The sequence below is a fragment of the Drosophila bipectinata genome, chromosome 2R (assembly GCF_030179905.1).
Source record: "Drosophila bipectinata strain 14024-0381.07 chromosome 2R, DbipHiC1v2, whole genome shotgun sequence".
Taxonomy (NCBI): Eukaryota; Metazoa; Arthropoda; class Insecta; order Diptera; family Drosophilidae; genus Drosophila; species Drosophila bipectinata.
This window is the reverse complement of record NC_091737.1, coordinates 21851433-21866216: the sequence shown is the minus strand read 5'-3', so window position 1 is coordinate 21866216 and position 14784 is coordinate 21851433. Positions and strand designations below refer to the sequence as shown.

General features: G+C 46.3%; 3 protein-coding genes across 4 annotated transcripts; 1 reads left to right on the top strand and 2 right to left on the bottom strand.

Annotated features, from left to right (window-relative positions):
* Nucleotides 1-535: 535 nt before the first annotated feature.
* Nucleotides 536-2527, bottom strand: LOC108123012 (uncharacterized). The gene has a single exon (XM_017237902.3). The coding sequence runs from the start codon at nt 2425-2427 to the stop codon at nt 646-648; it is 1782 nt and encodes a 593-aa protein (XP_017093391.2). The 5' UTR covers nt 2428-2527; the 3' UTR covers nt 536-645.
* Nucleotides 2528-2738: 211 nt separating this feature from the next.
* LOC108123009 (uncharacterized) lies at nt 2739-4547 on the bottom strand. Its single transcript, XM_017237899.2, has one exon. It carries the CDS (start codon nt 4545-4547, stop codon nt 2739-2741), a length of 1809 nt encoding a protein of 602 aa, XP_017093388.2.
* A 270-nt stretch (nt 4548-4817) lies between these two features.
* Nucleotides 4818-7888, top strand: LOC108122933 (protein takeout-like). 2 transcript variants are annotated; one of them, XM_070278271.1, is made up of 3 exons: nt 4818-5845; nt 5934-6445; nt 6507-7888. In XM_070278271.1, exons 2-3 carry the CDS (start codon nt 6379-6381, stop codon nt 7193-7195), a joined length of 756 nt encoding a protein of 251 aa, XP_070134372.1. In that variant the 5' UTR covers nt 4818-5845; nt 5934-6378; the 3' UTR covers nt 7196-7888. The 2 variants fall into 2 exon arrangements, with proteins under 2 accessions (XP_070134372.1, XP_017093279.2); XM_017237790.3 differs by having other exon boundaries at nt 4818-6445.
* Nucleotides 7889-14784: the final 6896 nt, after the last annotated feature.

The window sequence follows — 14784 nt, the reverse complement described above, 5'->3', positions numbered from 1 at the left end:
AACTCCTCCGGTGCGTATTGTATAATGTTTCGCATAGTTTTGCAGCTGAAGTGGTTCGATTTCGATTCCGGACCCGGATCCGATTCCGATTCCGATCCGATCCCAGCCCCTCAAAATTCTGACAACATGCACACATAATCACAAAGTTGCAAAGTGGCGACAAAGCAAACAGTTTACATTTTCAAAGGACCCTCTTCGACGTCCCATTCGAGCTGACCGCTTTCGATTTATAATTTGACAATCAATTGACAGTTCGTTGGGTAAACAGAAAAACACAAATGCAAACACGCACACAGAAATATGCAACAGAACCCTTGACAATAAAAATATAGAATAAAATATCAAATAACTTGGCAAAAACTATCCACAGAGCAAATTGCGTTGGCCAACTTTGATTTCTCCCCCCCTTGACATCAGTTGAGTGCCGGAAATTGAGTGCCTGTGTGTGCATATGGGGGTGTCACTGCGAAAATCTTTGATTTGTCACCCAAAAATGGAAGAAATTCCGTTCGAAATATTACAGAATCAAAAGAACTTTGTCGTTTTCTCTTTCAATAAATTATATTGGTTTCTACGGGTTTCTCAGGTTTGACCGGCAATATTTATAGTCTTAATTCTTTGGTAACAGGGCTTGTTTTCAAAATATCACAACATGTATTCGTTGGCAGCCTTCAGGTTGATAATTTTAAGAATGTCTTCTTTGGTGAACTTTCCTTCATCCGGTTTGACAGTATCTGCAGCAGCCGCAGTGGCACGGGGCTTAGTGGGCTTTTTCTGAGCACTCTGAGCCTTGGCTGGAGGAGCTGCAGCTTCCTCTATTTCGGGATCATGGTAAACCAAATGCGGTGGCGGTCTCTCCACCTGCTCTATGGAAGTTGGCGAGCGCTGGGACTTTACCCAGCAGCGATAACCCGCAGGGGAGATACCAGGTGGAGGTGGCTTCGAAAGCAGATCCTCACTTTCACTGGATTGGAGAATTTTGATTTCCTCTGCTGGGGGCTCTGGCTCTTTCTTCTGCTCTTCCTTGAAGGGCGCCAGGTAAGTGAAGAGATGTGGAAACTCACGCTTGTATCGGCACATGCAGCAGCACTTGGACAAGGCTTCCTTCGCCTCGGCGACCACCTTCACCGGTTCCACCTCAGGCTCGGCCTTCAGCTTCTTTTTGTCCATTCTCTCCTTGCTGCTGCCCCGGAACGGAGCCAGCCAGCAGTAGTCCGTGTCGTAGTCCTCCACTCCGCTCTTGGAGGCCTTCTCGCCAAGATTCTCCTCTTCGCCTATATCGTCGCCGTCGAAGTGCGGGCGACACGTGCACACCTGACAGGTGCAAGTACACTCCGAGTCGCATGAGATCTCGTCGTTGACACAAGGTGGACACACCTCCTCAATGGGCGGGAAGGGAGCACAGTGCTCGTCGAACTTATCGTCCTCTTCGGTGTACGGCAGCCAGCGACAGATGTAGGGTCCCTGGCTGCACTCCGCCGTAATCTCCGGAGTCTCGCGAGCCTCGCCCTCCTCGCGGCAACAGCGCAAATGGGGGCACTTGCACTTGGGCTGGCTAAGAATGGAGTTGGCACTGAAGTCCATGGACTCATTCTGGGATACCGCTTTGTTCTGGGTCTTCTTTAGACCGTAGTTATGCCGTGAGGGGGCAGAGCTGGGTGGGATCGTGCCTGCTGCCTGGCCTAAATCACGCTGGGAGGTCACACCGGAGGTTCCCTTGCTCAGCTGCATGTTCTGGTAGAGGATTTCCACTTCCAAGGTCATCGAAGAGACTCCAGTGGAGGCCGGTTTGCTATTGTACTGTTGGCAGTGACAGACCCAGTTGTCGGCGAAGACGACTCTTGTCTGCAGGACATCGAACAGGTTCTTGTAGACGCACTCGATGCGCTCCTCAAACTGCTGCTCCTCGGAGTGCATCATTCCGGTGAGAACGGCGTGTATCGCAGCAGTGCGGCGTGCTGCATGCAACCAAAGACACTCCTGGTTGTGCTCCAAGCCGGCTTGGAGGCAGATGTACCGCTTTCCTCCCTGTCCTGTCCCATAGTAAAGAGCCTTGAAGGCCCGCTTGACAATGGCGTAGGCCATTTGAGCGTCCATCCTGTTCATCTGGCCCTCCTTGGCCAGCCCGTGTAGGAAGGTCTCCTTGGCAAAGCGCTTCCTCGGCACTCGATCGATCCGCTCCCGCACCTCCTCGTAATGCGTCAAGGAGTTACGGATTACCCTCTCACTCCGCTTCACCTCCCAGGGACGCAGCCCACAGATCCGCATCACCTTCATGACACTGTCAGTGACGTCCTCGATGTCCAGAAGAAGGTACTCTTCCATCATCTGATCATTATCATCTCCACAATCCCGGTGTCCCGGGATGTGGCACTTGCAACGTCCTGGCTGCGACTGCTTGCTCCATGAGGAACTTACCGTGTACATGTTTTAGGGAAAGTTCCAGAATTTTGTAATCAATAAAATAAAAAATGAATGTAAGCCTATAAGGGACTGATGTGTGACAATTTTCATAGACAACTATAGCCTATTGAAAAAAAAAAAAACAGTCCTACGGAGAGGTATCTAAATAAAGCCTCTTCTACCGTTCCAAAGTTATATTTGTGGAGGAGGATTATCCGTATCCCTCGTGGGGTTAGAATCTATACCACAAACAAAAACTTTCAAATTTTTAATTATATTATATTGGATGGTCTTTTCAGGTTGGACTTATTACATTGCAGCTTAGACTCGAGAATCTATTTCATCCTGAGGCCAATAATGTCTAAAATGTCTTCCTTGGTAAGCTTTTCTTCCTCTCCCGGCTGTTCAGGTTTCTTGGGAGCCACAGGAGGCTTCGACACCGGCTTGTTGGTCTTAGAAGGTGTTGGATTAGGCGGCACCTTGGCTGGTGGATTGGCTGGAGGCTCGGCTGGAGCAGCGTTTTTAGCTTTTCCGGAGTTCGGATGGTGCTGCGTCTTGGTGGTCAGGATAATATCCGGACCCTTTGTTCCTGCCTTGCCTACCCTTTGTTCTTGGCTACAAACCATTATAAGTGGACCTCTTTCCTCTGCCTGCGATTCAGAGGATGTCGAGGGCCTGGACTTGACCCAGCAGCGATAGCCCGCCAGAGAGACACCAAGTGGTGGAGCTTTGGAAAGCAGATCCTCGCTTTCACTATAATGTGGTAAAGGTTTTTGCAGTGGCTCTGGCTTGGATGCCTCAGGCTCTGGCTGTTTCTCTGGTTCCTCCTTGAAGGGTGCCAGGTAAGTGAAGAGGTGAGGAAAATCACGCTTGTATTTGCACATGCAGCAGCACTTGGACAATATTTCCTTCTCTTTAGTAACCTTCACCAGCGCCACCTCTGGCTGAGCCTTCTGCTTCTTTCTGTCTAATCTCTCCTTGCTGCTGCCCCGGAACGGAGCCAGCCAGCAGTAGTCGGTGTCGTAGTCTTCCACTCCGCTCTTGGAGGCCTTCTCTCCAATGCTTTCCTCCTCGCCAATATCGTCGCCGTCGTGGCAGGTACAGGTGCACTCCGAGTCGCAGGAGATGTCTTCCTTCACACAGGGTGGACACACTTCTTCAATGGGCGGGTAGGGAGCACAGTGCTCCTCAAACTTATCGTCCTCTTCGGTAAACGGTAGCCAGCGGCAAATGAAGGGTCCCTGGCTGCACTCCGCCGTGATCTCCGGGGCCTCACGAGCCTCTCCCGCCTCGCGGAAACAGCGCAAAGGGGGGCAGTTGCACTTCGCCTGGCTGACAACGGTGCTACTACTAGGGCCTTCTGAAAGCTTTCGTGATTCTGTTTTGTTAGGGTTCTTTCTTAGGCTGTAGTTATACCGAGAGTGTGAACTATGCTCGTCCGAATCCACCGACCGGTTTATCTCCAGGCGCTGGTACGTCAATGCGGAGGGACCGGTGCTGAGCTCCAAGTTCTGCTTCTGATAGAGGACCTCCACCTGCGTGGTCATCGTAGAGACTGCATTAGTGACTGATTTGCTCTCCGGCTCTATATCGCAGCTGCAGACCCAGTCATCGGCAAATACAACTCTAGTCTGCAGGACATCGAACAGGTTCTTATAGACGCACTCAATGCGCTCCTCGACCTGCTGCTCCTCGGAGTGCATGAGTCCGGTGAGGGCGGCGTATATCGCTGCCGTGCGGCGTGCGGCATGCAACCAGAGACACTCCTGGCTGTGATCCAAGACGACCTGGAGGCAGATGTACTGCTTTCCCCCCTGACCCGTTCCATAGTAGAGAGCCCTAAAGGCCCGCTTGACAATGGCGTAGGCCATTTGAGCGTCCATCCTGTTCATCTGGCCCTCCTTGGCCAGCCCGTTCAGGAAGGTCTCCTTGGCGAAGCGCTTCCTCGGCACTAGATCGATCCGCTCCCGTACCTCCTCGTAATGCGTTAAGGAGTTGCGGATTACCTCCGCACTCCGCTTCACCTCCCAGGGACGCAATCCGCAGATCCGCATCACCTTCATGACACTGTCAGTGACATCCTCGATGTCCAACCGGAGGCTGTCCGCGAAAAGCTTATCGCCTTTGTCCCAACAGTCGGCCATAGTTGGTGGGAGGTAGCAGAGGCACTGGGTTGGCTGCGACTGAGCACTCCATGCAGAACTTACCATGGCAAACATCGTGAGGCAAGAGTAAAATCAACAATTTGGCAATCAACAAAATTAAAAATATAAGCACATATGTATAGTTGTGTCTGATGTTTGAAAATATTCTGCTGGAAGGACAGTTCTATTCAAAAGTCTCTGTGAATTAAATTCTTGATTAATAATTAAAATTACGAAAGTAAAGCCACCACACCGCAGCCAAACACCTGCCGCTGGGATTCATCAAAGGTGAATCGCATTATTTATAGCTTTTGGAAATACATCTGCATTTCTGACATATCGTGGTCTTCGCTGCCTGACAAACAGAATTGGGTTTGAAGTATGAGGTAGGCGGACCAAATATGTCGTATTTATCATAAATACCGGGCCGCATGCTGCTGCAGATATTTATTTGTTTGCCCAACAATATCTGGCCCCGCCAACTGAATGTTTTTCTGATTTACTTCTGTTAATTCGAGATACTTTTATGATGGAATCCGAGCGGAAATGCACTGGGGACAAGATGCACTAAAACAACAAACAAATGCGAGACAGTCAAGATCTCTTCGAGGGTGTAGTGCTTTCCCAACTAAGACGTCTTAGAACAATATTGAAAGGACAGTGATATGAGAGTGCAACGAATCTTAGATACTCTGCCAAATGTATTATTAAACTTGAAGAGATTGCCAGTTAGTTACTGTCAACTCGAACGCCACACCATTGACATAAAAAGTAAATCAAAGACTGAAGTCTGAACAAATATTGTCATGCGGTCGTGACAAATATTTACATAGTTGGCGCGCCATTGGATTTTCCCCGGGTAAGGTGAAATGTTGTTCCTCAAACCAAACCAAATTCAACCAAAGCAAAGCCCAGGCCCTAGCCCAAAATAAAATCAAATGAAATGAAATGAAAATACGACAAGAAACAAAACGAGCAGCGCCGGAAAATGCGGGCACATTGACAGTGCGGGCGATTGATTTTTCCTGTGTTTGGGTTTGAATTCAAATTTGAATTTCTGCCAGCGACCGGGTCCGGGACCGGGACCGAAACCGGGCCAGGGAGCGCTCAAGTAACGCCGAGGGTCGTTTTCCGGGGCAATCTAAAATTAATGCATTGCAAATAGATGGCACTGCAGTTGTCAGACCCGAGGATAGACAGTTGGGCTGATGGGCTGAGGGACAGAATGAGTTTAATTGTTGACCTTAGCTATTAGCCCCTGTCAAGGGCCTCCCTGGCTGGAGCTGGGGCTTCCCATTGTGAGTATGAGTACTGAATGTTTTGTGTCTTTGGACCCGCTTACTTGATATGCAAAAAACACAACGCACTTTTGCGAAAATTTCTCAGAATCCACTTCAGACTTGAGGCAAACGCTTTGGAATGCGAGACGCTGACTGACGAACGGAGTTCTCTTTGTCGGCTTACGATTTATACTTGCATTTGTTTATGTTGCAACAGCGGTATTGTTTCTGATTTTGATTCCCCATCAGCCTCGAAGTCCCCACCCCACATTCCGGGGCAATGTGCAGCTCATTATTATGAACGCTGCATCGTTCAATGTTTAAATGCGTCAGCGAACTATTTCATCTTCCAAGTATTCCAAGTGCAGGGGGAGTTGCCCTATTATAAACATTGATTTGACGCCTGTAGCTGGACCCATAAAACATTTTAAAGTGAATCCCCCTTCAGACCCAGCGGGTTATGTTAATCCGAGGGAAGTTCATAGAGGCGTCTATGACTAGACTTTTTCTGGGCTTAGTTCTGATTTCGCAGTGGCAGAAACCAGACTAAAATGCAGTACCCTTTTGGATTATTCCTGCTCCTAATACTCCCAGTGGTGTCTTCATGGATGGAGATGCGTAAGTTCATACCTGAATGCTGGTATGAGACCATTAAGACCATTAAAGTTGATCTTTTCAGCATTTAGCATCCAGCGATGTCGATATGGAAACGAAACATGTTTGGTTGAAAGTTTAAATGGCTATATCAAGACCTTTGCCAAGGGTATACCAAAGACATACTTTAGGCCCTTTAACAAGCTTCCCGGACCCAACTTCCCTCTCTTCAATGACTCCAGCAACTTACCAATTGGCCTGACCCTCAACTTGAAAAACCTCACCCTGAATGGACTTGAAAACTCCACCGTATTATCAGTCAAAGGGTTCGAGCGGGATCCGACCCAGAAGAAAATATTGATCGAAGTTAAGATACCCCGCCTTGAATGCGTGGCTCAATTCGATTTTGAAACAAAACTTTTGCTATTCAGGGCATCGGGCAATGGAAGTTTGAACGTCGATCTCCAGAACTTCCATTTGAATATTTTCTTCAAGGTTTTCGTGGAGTTCCGGCAAGGAAAACGCTATTTGAGGGTCTATGATATGGATTTTCAAGTGAACTTCGATCGATGTATTCTCTGGCTGGATAATCTATACGAATGGAACACTGATCTTACCATAGCCGTCAATCGGGTGATGAACGAGCACTGGCTGGAGTTCTGGAACGAACTGGAGTCCAGGGTCCTGCCCTATTTTAGCCGCATGGGTGTCGACAGGTTGTCCAGATTTTTCTATTACTTCTCCTACGATGAAATGTTTCTAAACGATCAATAAAGAGCAAGTTCATTCAGTGTAAGCACATTTTCTCATTCATAATGCCATCTGGTTATGGAAATTAGGCTTAATGTCGCTTGGCAATAGTGATTAATGATTATTGAATTGATTCATATATATGAATCTATATATATATCTATATATATGAGTATATATACATCCGATTGCATTTCCAGACGGTACATCAATGGCACGCCTCTCATTGGTTTCCCAGTTCCCATGGGGGACTGTCATTTATCACCCTCGATCTTGATTAAAAGTCTGCACTCGCACACGAGTTCCCCTTTGAGATCGAGTAGCAGACCATCCAATTATAGACAGCCAAAGCCCCGTGAAGATGCTGATCTCCGACTGAATGAAAACGAAATGGAAATTATAATGCGAACAGCAAAAACTTGCAGCAACTGCAATAAAGACATCAACAGTTCGTGGCATCAAAGAGGCAGCCAGGAAAAAAAAATTATAATACCAACGAAAAAAAGAAAGGGAAGAAAAAATCAGAAGCAACTTATGAGAGTTCCAAAAATAATATTGAAATTAGCAATGAGGCGCAACAAATGGCCTGTTCAACGCCCCACTGACTATAAATCCAGTGCCCCAGCCAGATCTTCATTATCCCAAGAAGTAGATCAATCAGGGCTTAGTGCCTGTAATTAAAAATGACAAATGTTCGATTTCCACTAACACTAGATGGGTTAAAAATAAACAAAGAGTCTAGAAAGTCAAGGGGTTGAAGCGATTGAGAAATTTAATTGGATATAGTGGCCTGTGTTTCCACACAGTATCATAGTTGGGGTTTCTTACCAGTTACTAGCCAAATAGCCAACCCATATATAAATACTTACCTTGCCGCATTCACACGCTCGATACGATTCTGAGCCACAAACACAGACATCCAAGGGCCAACGTTAATAATGTTAGCGCCATATTTGACCGCTCGGTTGGCCTTATCAGGGAATGGGTGCCACAAAGTAGCCTGGCCAGGAAACAGTGGGTTAGAAGCCTTATTAAAAGCTAAAAAATAAAAGTAATAGAAAGACATAAATACCAGATCAAAAATGGCATTAAAAGATGTCATCTGTAAATTAAAATATTTTTTAATATATTTATTGTACTTCATTTTTAAAATATTTCCAATCTCAACCACTGTCTTCAGCTGTGTTGGCCGCTAGGACTTCACTTGGTTGGAGGAACACTTGGCTGGTCGGCAGGTACGGCGGGCTTTTACAACATTTGCGGTCTGCAGGCATTTGCATTTTGCATTCGGCATTTGGCGTGGCCACGGAATCGCACGGATATGTGTCTATAACAAAACAATTAAAGGCCATGGAGTAGGTCTGAGAAGGGCTCCGGAGGGCTAAGCCCTCGACGATTTGACGGTGATTTATGAGGGGGCAGGCAGGCAGTCGGCCAGGGGGGGGAAAAGAAAAAAATAGGAGCCACAAAAACGAAAAACTCAAAGACAGGCACGTAGCAGAAGGCGGGCGGGGATTAGCCATCGACCAAAAGGCAAATAAAAGAAACTTGGCGCACACACAAAGAGCCAAGTCAAAGGCAGGAAGCTTCCAGAGGAGGGTGACTTGGATGGTGGGGTGATGGGGCAGTGCCTCGGCACTTTGGCCACCCGTGGGCATAGTAAAATGCTAGTGAAACAATTATGCAATTACTTAATTTGATAGCCCAAGTGTGCCCGTGTGTTTGGGCGACTATGCAGGCCGGCCACTCCCACTTGCGCCCACAGTTGCCTTCTTGCCCGCATTACGTATACGTAGCGTGGGCAAGGACTATGCTTTGTGGCCTGTAATTGTTTTACTGGCGCTCTCGCACGAGCAGCAGTTGGCCAACATTTGGCTCGTATTACCCCCCGGCCGGTTATGAGGATCCTGCAGAATTGTCAGTATCGTTTCGCGGGATTAAGTGCAAGTCAAGATATATTAATTTCGGGGCCCGTGTCTAGGGCCTCTTCGCTGGCATCTGCCTTAACTCTTTACGTCAGCTGGTAATGCCACTTTCGCACAACATCCCCCATGTAATCACTCTGCTCAGGGGAAGAACAGAAAAGTAGAAAAGTCAAATAAGTTTTTATTATCATGGCCCGAAATATGTCACCGGGGAGCGTGGAGCGTTGAGCGTGGAACCCATATAACCACTTATTTCGTCCTGTCCCCTCGTCATCTGGTGCGGCAGAAATTTCAACAACAATCAACACCTCCGACGCTACGCAAAGTGCTAAAAATTGCTAGAAATCATGGCTAATATAAATCATCTCGGCAAGCAGCTTTGCATGTTTAAGTGTCATACATAAGGCAGCGCAATATGAGAGCGCTCACGTAAGAGCTTTTTTGCTTTGGAGTGTAGAGTGTGGCATGGAGTGGAGTTGACGGAGGCACGGAGTTGAGACTCCTCTTCATACCCAAACCATCCTAGTCACCTAGTCACCCACACATAATAAACACTCGGAGAGCTTGCCTTAACCCTTTTTGACTTTTGCAAATGCAAGGATACCCTCCCATCGCTTCCCCCAGGACAGCCCCTAGGAAAGGAATATGGGTAGGGCAGGTGGGTTCTGTTTGCTTTGCTACTCAAGTTGTGTTTTCTGTTTATTTTCGTTAGGATTTACTAAAGCAATTTTCTTTGTTGTTACCTTTAAGGCAGCCCCAAGTTCGGTTCTCGGGTTCTCTGGTTCTGGGTGCGTGTGTAAACACACATTTGACATTTGCTATATTTTTTGTGCAAATAAATAGTTGAGGCTGGCCGTAAGCACAGCCCGAGCACGAGCCCGAGCAGCAGCTGCTGGCATATGTTTCTCTGAAGTACAGGTGGCAAACACCCCTGAGATTTATGCCATGTCAAGACATTTTTAATTAAGTTTATTTCAATTAGACTGCCAGGCTATTGGCAACCAATGAATTTGTCTTGCAAATAAATACCTGAGATCTCGGACAGTGTAATTGGAAGGACGAGAATTTGGAACTCAGTTCTTTGGATTACGTATCCGTATCATGTCTGAGCGCCATATAAGAATTAAGTCATAATGCTTTCAAGCGCGTCTGTTTCAAATGCAAAAACTTGACAAACGCAACATGGCAAACATAAATAACTTGAACCACCCAACAAGAACAGGAACGAAAGCTATATAGCACACACGTTTTTATGATGTGATGGGGCAACAAAAAAAAGAAAAAACCAAATACCACACAGAGACAAGGAATACGGTGAAACTAACAACTCAGTCAAGTTGCCGGTGACATACGACAAGATTCAGGGGGTTTGGGGCGGATATACTATGGAGGGTAATGGGTGGGTGTTAGATGGGTGTATTGGATGGGTGGGATTTTGGACCAAAGGAAAAACTCACGAAACACAAAACACAAATGGGAGGTAACGAGCTCCTACGCATCTGCCCCTGCCTCCCTCTGTTAAATATTTTATTGCAAATGCAGATAGAAAAAAATTATACTTTTTAAAAAGAAATTTAATATATTAATTAGAACAATAAATAAATGACAAAAATCAATTAAAGGCTTATTAGTTAGGCTTTTAAAACTATTAAAACCATTTATCTTTCACTGATACATCTCTCTTTTTATCAAAGCCCTGCCTCCTGCAGATAAACCTCCTTTTTCCATTAATCAAACAATAAATTAGATTTTATTTTTTCCAGTGTCTTTATAGGGATTGTAAAAGGGATACGATACAGGACGAAAAGAAATTGGAATGCCACACATACGCTGCTGACGAGTGAGAAGGCACAAGAAATTTAAATGACATTTACTCACTCAACCAAAGTGCAGCAGCCGTGACGAAGGAGTGAAAGAGGAGGCTTTATGGCAGGAGAAAGAGATGGAGCAGCTTAACTAAATTGCATAAAATTTATTTAAATGACGGAGACCAAGTGGCGGGCATGCCGGAGGGGGTGTGGCTAAAGCTTTAAAACAATAACTATGCAATATATGTGCAGACACGACTGTTGGCATTTTACCTACGACACATGGCAAGGTTTATAAAGGGGCTGGGACTTCTAAGAGGGGGATGAGAAGGCGTAACAGCAGGCCGCCTAAGCCAAAGCCAGACATAACAGAGCATATCCTTGGCAGGACCCTAACCCATCCGCCCCTACCCACCACATCCACATGCAAACTGTCGTCAGTCAGCTTAAATTTATTGCTTCCTTATGTTGTGCTGCGTTATGAAAATAAATACCTTAGAAAACACACACCCACACAGACACTTCAGAGGATGTATGTTCATATACATATCCTCTCATAGCCCCCACCCACCGTAAACTTGAACTTTCTGCGCCCATATTTTATGCCGGCTCCCTATGAGCACTTTTAAAATATTATATTTTTGTTATTCCTATTTTTTTGTTGTTGCCTCAACTTTGAAATTTTTGTGCAGTTTGAGACTGTAAATTTTGTTTGACTTTTCGGCAGTCCTTGAAACGATATTCCCAAACACCAGCTCATCCTTAACCACCCCCAGCTCCCCAGCCATCCGTTCACCAGCTCCCAACTCCCTGACTTCCTCCAGTTCTCCTTCCATTATTCTCATGTGTCCCTATGGCCATGCCACTGAGCATGACCTCGTTTTTAATGGCGTTTGTTTTGAAGCGGGATTTCCGTTTTGCGGAAAGGGTTTTATGACTGCTTTTTATGGTATTCGAAAGGCCCAAATGGATGTGTAGGAGTCATCCGTTCCCTCTGCCTTGCTTTGAATATCATTTGTTTAAAGTTGGCCACAGAATTATTATGCCTTCGACATATATATTGTGGCCCACTTTGGATTTCAGCGATTTAAGAGGAATATCGTGCAAGCCAATTCAATAGATAGTCTAATATCTTAAGGAGAGAGTCTTGAACTTTAATCGCCACCACAAAAGCACTTTAATGGAGCCACACATCTTAGATGCTGAAGCCACCCCCAAAATGACCCAAATGAAGTCAGATCTCCCAGGCCGTCTGGCTGGGCACTCGCCACCCTCGCCTGGAAGCCCTTTGGCTGGGAAAACACCTTGCAACCACCGCAGCCAAGTGGCACTGGCACAAATTTCATTTCATGCCAATTTAATCAATTGGGGCTATCGTGGAGCTCTTCCGGGGTGAGTGTGGATACAGATACATAGATGCCACAAAAAATCGACGCACGATGCTCTTTGTCACATGCTGCTGAAATTAATTCGTTTTTGATTAGGCGCAAAAAATCAATTTCTCGACCAAACTGAGTTTTATTTGTTTATGGCGGACATCAGTTTTTCTAGCCCCAGCTTCCAGCTTCCTGCCCCCAGCTCGCAGGCTTCCACCGCCCCTTTGGGCAGCTGTTACGTCACATTATTTGTGACTGTCTATCTGGCTGTCTGGCAGCGGCAACAGTTGATGGCCAATTCCCGCCCCTCCTCCCGATTAGACGTTTATTTGTTTTTACCTCGAGGTAAATGCAAATTCAAGAGGCCAGTGGCGTCCGTCAGTGGGGGTTTATAAATCAAATGCGCGTCTCTCTGGCGGCAGCTTGTGCTGGCAGCTTCTCCACCGCCGGAGACCGGCATGTTGACAATTTTTTTAGCCATTCAGCCTCTGTGACCCTGGCCGCCACAGACCCTTGACCACGATTGCCCCGTCCTCGGAATCGGTAATTAACACATGCAGATTCCCCGCCGATGGGGTGGGGTGGCCAAAAGGGTGGACATTGGCCAATTTGCCACAACTGTTGCCAGGGACATTTTTGTGCCGTTTTAATTTCAAATTCAATATTGACGCTGGCCAGAATCCGAACAGATAGATGGAGTCTGACAATTCCGAGGAGAGACAGGTGCCAATTGGTTGTTATTGGTTAGAGATTTTAATTTTGTTTACCAACCAATTTTGCATAAATAAGAGGGTCCTTTTTTTGAAAGGATTTAAAGTAGAATATCAGTTTTAGTTAGAAGCATTCTAGTGTTTATGGTAGAATGTGATAAATGTGAGGACAAAAGTCCACCTCAATGGGATAGCGTGACGAACCATTGACTGTGAAACTGCGGCGGAAAAACTCTCTGGGTGGGAAAGTCAGGAAAAGCCGGGTTCATTGCACCTTTTCGAAAACTATGCCACTGCGGCGATTTTATCGATTTTCCCTACGGTTTCCGTACACTTTCGTGGCCTGCAGTCGGCGGTTGTTCAATTCAATTTCATTAACACCGAACAGGAGGCCAAAATCAATAGTAATTAATAAGAGTACTTGACGAGGACGAGTCTTCTTCATGGCTGGGGTGGGCTGTTTCTTTCTCAGCCCTACTCCACGAGCCATCCCCTGCCAACACGCCACAAATCAAAAATCAAATATTAAGCGAGGTGGAAGAGTCCGAGGGGAAGAAAGTCCGGAGACTATGTGAGTGTGTGAGTGTCTGTGTTAAATAAATACGTTTTAGCCATGAAAATCCCTTTTAATTGCCACGCAACAGCCAAAGGATTTACACACATACACATACATGGATACTGGCCAGACAGAAACAGGAAGAGGAAGGACTAAACAACTCGGCCAGCCTATGCAGCCGGGAGACCAGAGAGTCCGGAGTTCAGAGCCCTGAGAACCGGAGTCGAGAGTCCGCAGTCGAACGGCGGACCTGGCCACATCCATGTGGGATTTAGTGCAAATTGCAAAGTGTAACTTGTTTTTCGGAAAAAGCACTTTAGCGCATTAGAACCCACGCACAGGCACACACACGGATCCAGCGAAGGGTTGCTTTCCCAATAGGAGCGGACAAGCGGACATGCGGACAGGCGGACCAGCGGACAGGACACACGGAGTAAATGACAGTCGGACGTGGACACATTCACAGTCGAATCTCTGGCGCAGTTGTCGATGATGATTAGAAGTCCAGCTGGAATTCGATTGCAGTTTTGGTAGAAAATTTTGATCATGGGTATCAGGATTATAGAGCTTCTCAACTTTAAATATTTTTATTAAAATAAATAAGCCCTCATATAAAGCCTTTTAATGACCTGTTCCTAACTATAAATATTGAAGAATTATAGCCTTTGAAGAACCTCCTTGAATGGAAATCCCAAACAAGTACATCGTGTTTTCTGACTCCGCATAAACCCATTGCAACATTTTCGAGTGGATTGGGTCCGTGTTGTTGCATGTCCGCTACAACAGGAGCAACAAGCTTGCATATTGCAATGTCCTGGGTGAATTCGGTAAATATCCTCGACCACACACTCTTACGCACACACATGTGCCACATGGCTTTGGCGCTGAATGAAAAGGGCCAGAGACCCGGTTGGGAGGAAAGGATATGGGCAGAGCGGCTCAGACAACTTTCATTAAACAAACAGCATTAATTACATTAAAGATTTTGAATACATTACGGCCAACTCGGACGCAAGCTCAGAGTAATTGAAGGACCCGGGCGAAAAGGATATGTCCTGGCCCGGCAGCGAACGGATGCAGCTGTTGGATAATGGAGTTCTGTTAGTTTAACTAGTTATGAGCCCATTATGTGCAGGGCTTAAACAAATGGCAAGTGAAAGCAATTTAACGGCAACTCGATTTCGGCCAAAAGAGCAGAATGTCCATGTCCATGTCCATGTCCTTTGGATTAAATGGAA